A 10,212-nucleotide genomic window follows, 5' to 3' on the forward strand; every position below is an offset into this window, starting at 1 on the left:
CGGTATAGAAGACACCTTACAGGAAGCAGCCACCCAGACCGAAAATTACGCAAGGAGCATTGGACTGTCTTGCTGCCCAGATAGGTCCGAACTGCTGCTCATCCGCCCCAAGAACGGCCATTTCCCCCACTCCCCTATTACTATTGAACTGAATGGGAGCCCAGCACCGGAGGTTGAAACCCTCCGCGTATTGGGCCTACACATCCAGAGCAATGGTAAAAACAGCACCACCCTAAAGAAACTCAGGCAGGTTGCAGGTGCGATATCGCATCTCATCTGCAGAGTTTCGGGCCACCATAGGGGCATGAAGGAGCGCGACCTTTGCCGCCTCATCCATGCCTTCGTCCTTACCTACAACTGCCAAAACATGACATAAACGCTTTGGATGCCTTGATCCGCAAGGCATACAAGGTCGCACTTCACCTTCCCCTCAACACACCCACAGACAGATTGCTAGGCCTGGGTATACACAACACGATTGGGGAGCTCGTGGAGGCCCACCGACAGGCTAATACATCAGACTCACGCAAACATCCACTGGACGGTATATCCTAGACTCGCTTGGAATCAGGATGCCGACTAACGACCCAACCCTTCTCTCCATCCCTCGACATATCCACCAAGGACTACTTATCAAGCCACTCCCGAAAAATATGCAGCCATCCTACCATGATCAACGCCGCAGAGCCCGTGCAAAGGCTCTCCACCGATATTATGGCGGTGAGTCGGACGCCGTATGGGTGGACGCTGCATGCACGCTGCATGCAGCGACCGCAGCCGTGGTGGATTCCTCCTCATCCCCTCTCATCACATTACCTCTCCCCCCAGATACCCCCCCCCCCCCCCCCCCCGAAAGTTCCAGAGGAAGCTGCCATTGCATTAGCCGCAACCCGCGTGGAGGCCCAGCACATTTTAACTGATTCAAAAACGGCAACTCTAAATTTTGCACATGGCCGAGTCCATGTCCCTGCTTTTAGCATACTGGACTCGCCCGATGCACCCCCGCCCCGCCATGTGGAGCTGATATGGGTGCCTGCGCACTCCGGGAATCCCGGAAACGAGGCTGCCAACCTTTTAGCTCGAGGTTCTTTAAACCGAGCTCAGGTGGCCTCTAATCCGGGATTTACGAAGGAGCGCATGCACTAGTTCAGCGAGCTGACGCAGACCTACAGAGCCTCGCGCCAGCTCTACCCCCCACCCCACCCCTCCCTAGAAAATAAACACGCAACACTATGGCGCAGACTGCAAACACACACTCTTCCTTCACCCCTTACCCTTTCCCACTACCATCCCTCCTTCCACACTCCTGCTTGTACCCTTTGTCTCTTCAATCCACATCCTCTCCCTCTGCCCGGCGGACCCTCCCCCGCGGGGCCTAGAGCAACTGAAGATCTGGGAGGACTAGGAGACCCTGCTGCGTTCGGAGGACCCGGCCGTGCAGAGCATCGCCACTGGCCGGGCTGCCAGTTTTATGATCCTGAGGGACATAAACACTTGACTTTCAGTGGGGTCGTGCGGGGACCCAGGGGCCTGCGCGCCCTGAATTCCTACATGTAATAAAGGTTTTCTCTCTCTCTCGAAGGTACTCAAACGCGGGTACTGCCTCAAGCACATCCTGAAGCTTGGTCCTGGCCCTCTTCTTCCGGCGAGCTTGATAAAGCGGCAGGCGCTGACAGAAATTTCGACAGCAGACGAAGGTCCGGGTGAACAGGCGCAGCATCGCGTTTGCCGCAATAGATAAGCTTTCTTGTCAGCGTACCCGCGACACAATAGAGGTGCAGGCGAGGTTCAACCTACTGTCTCTCTCCCGCCGCACTGCTCCATTACCTTCGAACGAAGTCCTCCTGCGCCCATAAACTGTGAGGGCTCTCTCTTCCCTCGACTTTGCCGGCACGCGGATTACTGGTGTTGGTTCAAGCGCGATAAAGCTACGGATGCGTATAGAAAGATGGTGTCATGTGCAGCTATGCTGTTCTTCGTCAGGCTTCGTCAAGCATAGTGGACAAAATAGCAGCATTTGGACTTGTTGGTGGGTTGGTAGGACGGCACGAGTCGTCCACTTATCTGATGTCGTCCTTTTATATTTGCGCTTTCCCACTTCATCACTAACTAGACAGGCACTAGCTTTCGGAAAGGCGTAAAGCGAGAGCAGTCAAGTGAGCAGCTGTGCAACATGTCAGCTTCAGTATAGCTGAGTACGAAATGTTCGGTAAGCTTTGCGAGGAGAAAAATATTTGTTTGTTACCTCAGTATGCGCGTCTGTTTATTTATTGTGGTTGGAGCTTGTTTTGCTATAAAGTTCATTTTCCTCTGTCTCTTTTTGTGTCATCCGTCAACCTTCATTAAATGATTCTCTGCTATCTGTCGTCGTCGTTGTTGTTGTGCCTTTCGATAATGGCATATGTATACCTCGAAAAAAGCGAAGTGAAGAAGAACATCGTCTTAACTACTTTTTTTTCTTGTTCTGATTGACCTTCACAAATTTGCTCTGCGACCCATTATACTCTTTTCCCATCCCCGAGAAACGCGTGTACTGTGCTTTGGCATACTGATTTGTGTCGCTCTTTGCATACGTCTGCTTAGTTTTCTTGCACCTGCAGCTCTCAGTATTTGGAGATATATTCGTGGGTGAAGCCTTCGTTTGTGGCCGATCCTAAATGACACGTGGAAAGTGTCGCATTGAGATTCTACTCTCTAGAGACTTACCGTAGGTAGCCTGCAGCTCTTCCAGATACTTTTTGTGTTGTTGTTCGTCACCTGGAAGGGAATCGGTAAAAGTAACGACGCTAAAACGAATAGTCAAGCTGAGCGACTCATAACTATGTTATGTATTAGGGTGTTCTGCTTTTCTTTTTTGTAGCGATGGTCGCATATTTTTCTGTTCGGCGATGAGAGAATTTTATGGAGTCAGAATTTGCTCTAGGAAACGAAAAAATGCTTTAATTGCAAAACTATAACACTACAATATATTTTTACATCATCTAAGCACGCCTCTCACATCTGAAACTCCTGTCGCTGAAACCTCATAACAAAACCAAAGAAAATGATTTGCGGGGATGCACAGTGCTCAAGTAAAAGGGGAGAAAAAGATAAGGTCGACGCTTTATCACTATCGGGCAGGTAAAGTCTGTTACTAAAGTAGAATGCATTTCGACGCATTGTTAACAAACACAGCAACATAGAAGTGTTATTTAATGTGCTGCAGGTATTCCAGTTTTGCTGCCTAAAGCTTTGGGTGTGACTTCCTGGCCCTTCAGAGCGGGAGTCCAGGGGCTTTCCTCGATTATGGCTGTTTCGAAGCGCATCTCTTCTTTTTAAATGTTTCGTCTCATATTTCGTTCGATCTTCCTCTGTCCACATGTGACAGAGGTAGTAGGCCGTTCATTTTTCTTTCCATTCTTCCTTTACTCCAAACAGCCTGCACCTCTTTCGTTAGCACAACAGCAGTTTAACCGCAAGCTGGCTTTTCTGCAAACTTTGCAAGTTGTGAGGTGAAGCGAGCCAGCACTGAACGAACGACTGAAAATTAAAGAATGAGCGCATAAAGTGAGGTTGATGCAGTCCTTTCTTGCATTTTAGAAAACTCAGTTTGTGTTTTCAGTCGTTTCTACGGCGGTTACCCTGTGGGTCTGTCGGCCCGTCCTAAGGCATGGCGACTGGCGTACGTACGGCACACCTTCCCTGACTTTTTTTCAGCAAAAAAGTTATTTATAGTCTTGTGCGACGTGAGGACAATTCAAGGCTGGAATGAGAACAGATAGGCGACCGTTACTACAAGTAGAAGAGGCCAGGAGGTGTGCCCCAAGCAGGTGATGTCGTAGCAACCATAAGGGCTAATGCAATTTATCGCCCCCCCCCCCCTCCCCCTCGAAAAAAAAGTGCACATTTTTTGTCGTGGTCATTACCTTCGCATATTCACAAAGGACGGTTTTCTCTGCTTACCAGTCCGCGGCTCACTTTGTTTTGGAACGGCCACTGCACGAGAAGGGAACATTTAGAAAAAATGATTTCATGCCTTCTCTTTTATAATGAAGCAGCTTATATTAATTGAACCACTGCAATGCATCTTGCGCAGAAGGTCCGTCACTGGAATTATTGTTCACTCCTTCAAAAGAAGGTAGGAGGAAGAAGGGGGTATATTCAAGGGCTCGTGGAAATGTTAGCCTAGCATTCTACGGCGGGTATAATCCGGATCGTATGAGGTTGTCGGACAAGAAGCGAAAACACACACACACACACACACACACACACACACACACACACACACACACACACACACACACACACACACACACACACACACACACACACACACACACACACACACACACACACACACACACACACACACACACACACACACACACACACACACACACACACACACACACACACACACACACACACACACACACACACACACACACACACACACACACGCACGCACGCACGCACGCACGCACGTACGTACGTACGTACGTACGTACGTATGTATGTATGTATGTATGTATGTATGTATGTATGTATGTTGGTTGGTTGGTTTGTGGGGTTTAACGTCCCAAAGCAACTCAGGCTATGAGAGACGCCGTAGTGGAGGACTCCGGAAATTTCGACCACCTGGGGTTCTTTAACGTGCACTGACATCGCACAGCACACGGACGCCTTGCTTTTCGCCTCCACCGAAAAGCTGCCGCCGAGGCCGGGATTCGATCCCGCCTCGGCGGCAGCTTTTCGGTGGAGGCGAAAAGTATGTATGTATGTATGTATGTATGTATGTATGTATGTATGTATGTATGTATGTATGTATGTATGTATGTATGTATGTATGTATGTATGTATGTATGTATGTATGTATGTATGTATGTATGTATGTATGTATGTATGTATGTATGTATGTATGTATGTATGTATGTATGTATACGATATTCATACACATGCACATACGTATGTATACACAAAGTGTGTCCAAGCTAACTTTAGCCAAGGGTTCAAAAATAAAACGTTTGAGCTAGGCCAGGCAAAACAGTTGCATGATCTGCCAGCCTTCTTGCGCACCGCAATTTTTTGTTTTGCAATTAATAAGTAATTAAGATAATTTTTCTAAATGACTAAATATTGACTTTAGAAAATAAATGTGCGTTTCAAAGTTGGAGAGCATCTTCCGAAACCGCGTTCCATTTATTTCCGATAAAAAGCCTCCCGTGTATCTTTTTTTCCCGAGCTTCAAAGAAAGCCCGAGAAAAAAGATTACGTGACTAGCGCATTCCCGCGCCGCGATTGTGGTGCTCCCAATGCGTGTGTGCGTGTGTGTGTGTGTGTGTGTGTGTGTGTGTGTGTGTGTGTGTGTGTGTGTGTGTGTGTGTGTGTGTGTGTGTGTGTGTGTGTGTGTGTGTGTGTGTGTGTGTGTGTGTGTGTGTGTGTGTGTGTGTGTGTGTGTGTGTGTGTGTGTGTGTGTGTGTGTGTGTGTGTGTGTGTGTGTGTGTGTGTGTGTGTGTGTGTGTGCGCGCGCGCGTGTGTGTGCGTGTGTGAGGGGGGGGGGGTGATATGAGGAGTAGGTTTTGTTTCCCAGAAATACTCTGGGCGATTCGCGTGATAACTACCATTTCATTCCATGGCAACCACCCTTCGGTCGTGGATTCTTCCGGTCTCGCATTACCTTGTTTTCTACCGTAACCCTCCTCCGGATGGCTCCAGTGCGTGACGACACTCCAGTTACATATTCTTCCGCTCTCGTCATGTGCTCTTCCTTCTGCTGTAAACACCCTCGGAGCGGTTACGCCTTCGGAATACCTTATATGCTCCGTCCTAGTACCCTACTCGTTACTACTGCTACTATTATATTTCTACGACTATATTACTGATGCTATACTATGAGTACTACTACTATTACTAAGCGACGCGAAACCAAGAGATTAGGCACTTAACAGTTTCAGTTTACTCATAGCACTGCATCGCCTCTTCGCGTTCGTGTTCCCCAGCCATTCACCTAGCGCATTCGGGAATGAATCAAACCAGCCGCGAAAAAAGAAAAATGACAGCGTTTATGCTAGTAACCTAAATAGTCAACAGTGGTAAACCTAGACGTGCGTGCTTAAAAGGATGTGCAGCGAGCTTTATTCTGTGCCAAGTCAGCGGCATGCCGTTCCGGATTCGCACAGAATAAACGTTTGTGCCCTCGATCGCGTGAAGCAGGCTGTGTGGCAACCTCGCGCAATATATAGCCAGTTGTGACAACACTTTCACATTGCGCGACGCGCCGTCCGGAGGGTATAAACGAGCCCATCTTTCTTAGCGCGATCGGCCGCTCTGCGAAGCATCAGTATAATCTATAGCCACGCAGCGAAAGCGAATACACACCGTCGAGCAGGTACTCGATGCGGTACTGCGTGGGCAGTTCCTCGTTGTCGTGGCACACGTAGAAGCCGACGTCCGCCTCGCTGACGTTGACCAGCGTAAGCGCGTGGTCGGCGCCAACCGAACGTCGGTTCAGCGCTGGGTCGTCGTGCGTGTCGGGCGTGAGGCGCGTGAAGTCGCCTTCGAGTGACCGCCGGAACCACTGGCGGCCCGTGGGCGAAGGCCCCTCGTCGCTGCCAGCGTTGACCAGAGAGGGGAACGAAAAGTGCACGTTAGACGCGTGCATGCTGGACCACTAAATCACCCGTACCGTTCTTGGCCTCACTCAGTACCTTGTACAGTTTATGTAACAATTTCGCAGGACAGCTGTCGTTGGGACGTGCAGATAAACTCTGTTCACGTGTATCGCAGTATGAAAAGGGCAGGTCTCGTTGTGACAAGCGTTTCAGTTCCATAGCGTGTCACGTTATATAAACCAGTCTGTAGCCCTGGTCGAGCCTTGGCTGAGTATATTGCCATCGTCGCAAAAAGAAAAAAAAAAAGAAAGGAAGAGTGACGTGGCCTACGCCGTGAGCAAACGAGCAGAAGCCGGGCTGATGACGGGCTGGTGACGTTCTGCTCGAGCCGATTGTGTGCAGGCGACAATTAACGCGCTAATTTAGCACTTCGAGTTTTGCATCATACCGTGTTCTAGTGTAGCTCGACGCAACGAGTTCGAAGTAACGGAGTTCTGCCAATAGCCTAAAATGACGTGCTCGCCTGCGGTTCTGCGCCAGTGCCCGCACGCGTAGATCATTCATGTGGGAACGCAAGTGCGCCAGTCTGAATCCGCATTCGCCAAGGACCGTGCGTACGTATGACGTATGTACTTGTGCACTTGTGCACAGTCGCAAGAACGCCATTTGGGGGAGAGGTGGTGAAGGGTCGCTGTTCTTAGCCCTATGGGGCTGGGACTGGTAGGAGCTAGCCTGCCACTGAATTTTTATATGCTGTAGGCCGTCATTGCACCCGCCACCGCTTAGGTGGGGACGACGGCTGTTACGGCGCGCGTCTTTCTCTCCCTCTTCTTTTTCTTTCTTCTCTACTTTCTTTCTTCTGCTCACGAGGCAGTGGAGCCCCGCCGGGGTGGTGCAGTGGTAAGACGCCCGACTACTGTGCCGGAGTACCCGGGTTCGAACCCGACCTCGGCGGCTGCGTTTCGATGGAGGCGAAACGAAGAGGCGTCCGTGTGCTGTGCGATGTCAGCGCACGTTAAAGATCCCCAGGTGGTCGAAATTACTCCGTAGCCCTCCACTACGGCTCCTCTTTCTCTCTTTCCACTTTCACTCCCATCTTCTTCCCTTCCCTTACGGTGCGGTTGCGGTGTCCACAGAAAACAAGTGAGACAGTTACCGCGCCTTTCCCTTCCTATAAATAAACCAGGCAGCGGAAGTGGCTCAGCTACAGAGCCAGTAGCAGGCCCGTGCATTTTCTTTTCCTTCTTCCTACAGCCACAACAACAACAAAAACAGCACGCCATTAGATCATGTCCCCCCATTCCCCTCGATAATTATTTCCTTTACCTTGGGTCAATTTTCGCAAATTGACTGTTTCCCTCTGACCGAACCATGGCAGTTTCATTGTCTGCCCCCAGTGTGTGAAAATCGGCTAGAACATGTAGTCTCTGTTCTGTCTTTAGCTATCAGGCGTGTGTCGCAATTAATCTGTGCCTTTCAGATTGTAGTTTGATTGGTTTGGTTTGGTTTGTGGGGTTTTACGTCCCAAAACGACTGAGGCTATGAGAGACGCCGTAGTGGAGGACTCCGGAAATTTCGACCACCTGGGGTTCTTTAACGTGCACTGACATCGCACAGCACACGGGCGCCTTGTTTTTCGCCTTCATCGAAATGCGGCTGCCGAGGCCGGGATTCGATCCCGCATTCTTGGTAACAGTAGTCGAGCTCCGCCCACTGCACCACCCCGGCGGGGCGATATGCAGCCGTTAAAAAGCACTGACCAGAAGCGGCAGGCCATCCGGGCACTTCCTCCTTTGTCGACGCTCTTGACGTGAACTTCGGGCTCCATGATCGTGGTGGATGGAGGAACTAGACGCCTCTCGCAGCTGCTGCTCGCCGCACCCACCGCCTCTGCGCCGCCATTAGTAACAGTTTCAGTCATGATTGGTGTCACTCTCCCCCCCGACCCAGGCTCTTCTCACCGCCGCAAGCAAGTTATTTTCATTAAAACGAACTGAATAACCAAAAAATTGGCGACGATTACGATACTTCCTAATGCGAAATTTGAGCGCAGCTCATCAGCTGTTCCAGCTTTTCGATAGATTGTGGCAAAGAATTCGAGCAAGACATGTATGTACAATTAGAGACATCTGGTTACGAGGGACAACGCCGACAACGCCGCGAAACCTGGGAACGGGCGCCAAAGAGCTTAATGCTGAACGATGCCATTCGAGACATATTTTTTAAAAAGCGAAGTTTTTTTCTTTTTTTTTCCATGGTGAACTAGCTGTATATACGCAAACTACATCAAAATATGATTCTTTTCTGTACGAGTGTGTGAATTTTCGGTTACTGCACATGTTACCCTGCAGTTCGGTGTGGGCGCTCGCATTATTCGTGAATTATCTTTGCAGTGTGTACCATGTGTGGTAACGTCTTCCACTTGAGCTCTGAAATGTGCCTTTCATAAATGGTTAACAGGAATGGAGAGGCGCAGTATCGTCACACTTATTTCTGTGGACAACTGAATCGCGTCGTAAGTGAAGGAAGGAAGGTGGGAGTAAAGTGGAACTGGTTACGAGGGACGCCGACGGCACTTATCCCGCTGAAACTATATTGACAGGCCTCCAAGCGTGGACTTACCGAAGGTAATCGCCAGCGTTGTGCTAAATAAAACGTAGGCTTCCATGACGCTGACACGGAAAATTCAGGCTTTGCAATGCCTGCAGCATGCAAAGGCTCAACGGAGCTTCTGCGTTCCTTTCGAGGAGCGCATGTAACGTGCACGAGTCAGCTGCACGTGACCGCTTGTGACGGATGGTAATGAAATGCGACCGCCATGTAGTTATTTGAGTTGCATCGTGTCGTGGCCGCAGCTTGGTTTATTTAATTGCTAGTTAGAGCTTTTCGCAACATTTTCGTACGTTTAACTGGAAGGCTGTTCTGTATTTTCAGTCTCCCCCCCCCCCCTCTCTCTCTCTCTCTCTCTCTCTCTCTCTATTACATACGCATGCGGTGATGATGATTAAAGCATTTTTTATTGAAGTAAAACGCACGTAGAGTTCAGAGTAACTGCTCGTTGCTCTTCGTTTTTGGCCCCGGGAACCTTGCAGCCCTGCGTATTTTTAAAATGGCAGCATGTTTTGCAAAACTCACAATTAAAGGGTTAATTAGTACCGACACTCGCAGTCTGCACTGTGAGCTGATCTCAATAAATATACAAATTTTCTACAATCTTGTTGTCAGGGGTCGTAAAAAAACAGTTCGACTCACAGCAGCTCTTTTTTAATGTAAAAATTAGCAGCACATTGCCGCCTCATGAAGGCGGTGAAAACATCTGATAGCATGTCTATCTGTGCCCGGGGTGCAGTGTACTGCAATGCACGATATGGGTATGTTTGCCAATAGATGATTCTTGTGAATATATAGTAATCCTCTTCAGTATCATTTCTTACGGTACTATGTCTATCTGTATTTCACTGTACTTACCACATTCGACCGTTGTCCTTCTTTTCTATTTCCGCGGGCTACCGATCAAGCATTCGCCTGGGGCAATGATCAGCATCCAAGAAACGGAAGCCTGGGGTCCCTCCTACAAAGCGCGTAAAGAATCAGTGTATTCTTGCACGCTTAGTTGCCGAGT

The 10,212-nt window shown here is 49.3% G+C and overlaps 1 protein-coding gene across 1 annotated transcript in view; it reads right to left on the bottom strand.

The window, feature by feature from the left end:
* The window catches only part of LOC146191275 (uncharacterized), a 40,297-nt gene extending 31,786 nt beyond the window's left edge, over nt 1-8,511 (bottom strand). The window contains exons 1-4 of the mRNA XM_084600299.1: nt 8,351-8,511; nt 6,358-6,587; nt 3,943-3,975; nt 2,707-2,757 (exon numbers count right to left, since the gene is read on the bottom strand). Of these exons, the coding sequence (XP_084456425.1) occupies nt 2,707-2,757; nt 3,943-3,975; nt 6,358-6,587; nt 8,351-8,511 (475 nt within the window). The remainder of the gene's footprint in view (nt 1-2,706; nt 2,758-3,942; nt 3,976-6,357; nt 6,588-8,350) is intronic.
* Nucleotides 8,512-10,212: the final 1,701 nt, after the last annotated feature.

Source organism: Amblyomma maculatum, chromosome 4, assembly GCF_055883805.1.
Source record: "Amblyomma maculatum isolate TAMU_Amacu chromosome 4, ASM5588380v1, whole genome shotgun sequence".
Classification (NCBI taxonomy): domain Eukaryota; kingdom Metazoa; phylum Arthropoda; class Arachnida; order Ixodida; family Ixodidae; genus Amblyomma; species Amblyomma maculatum.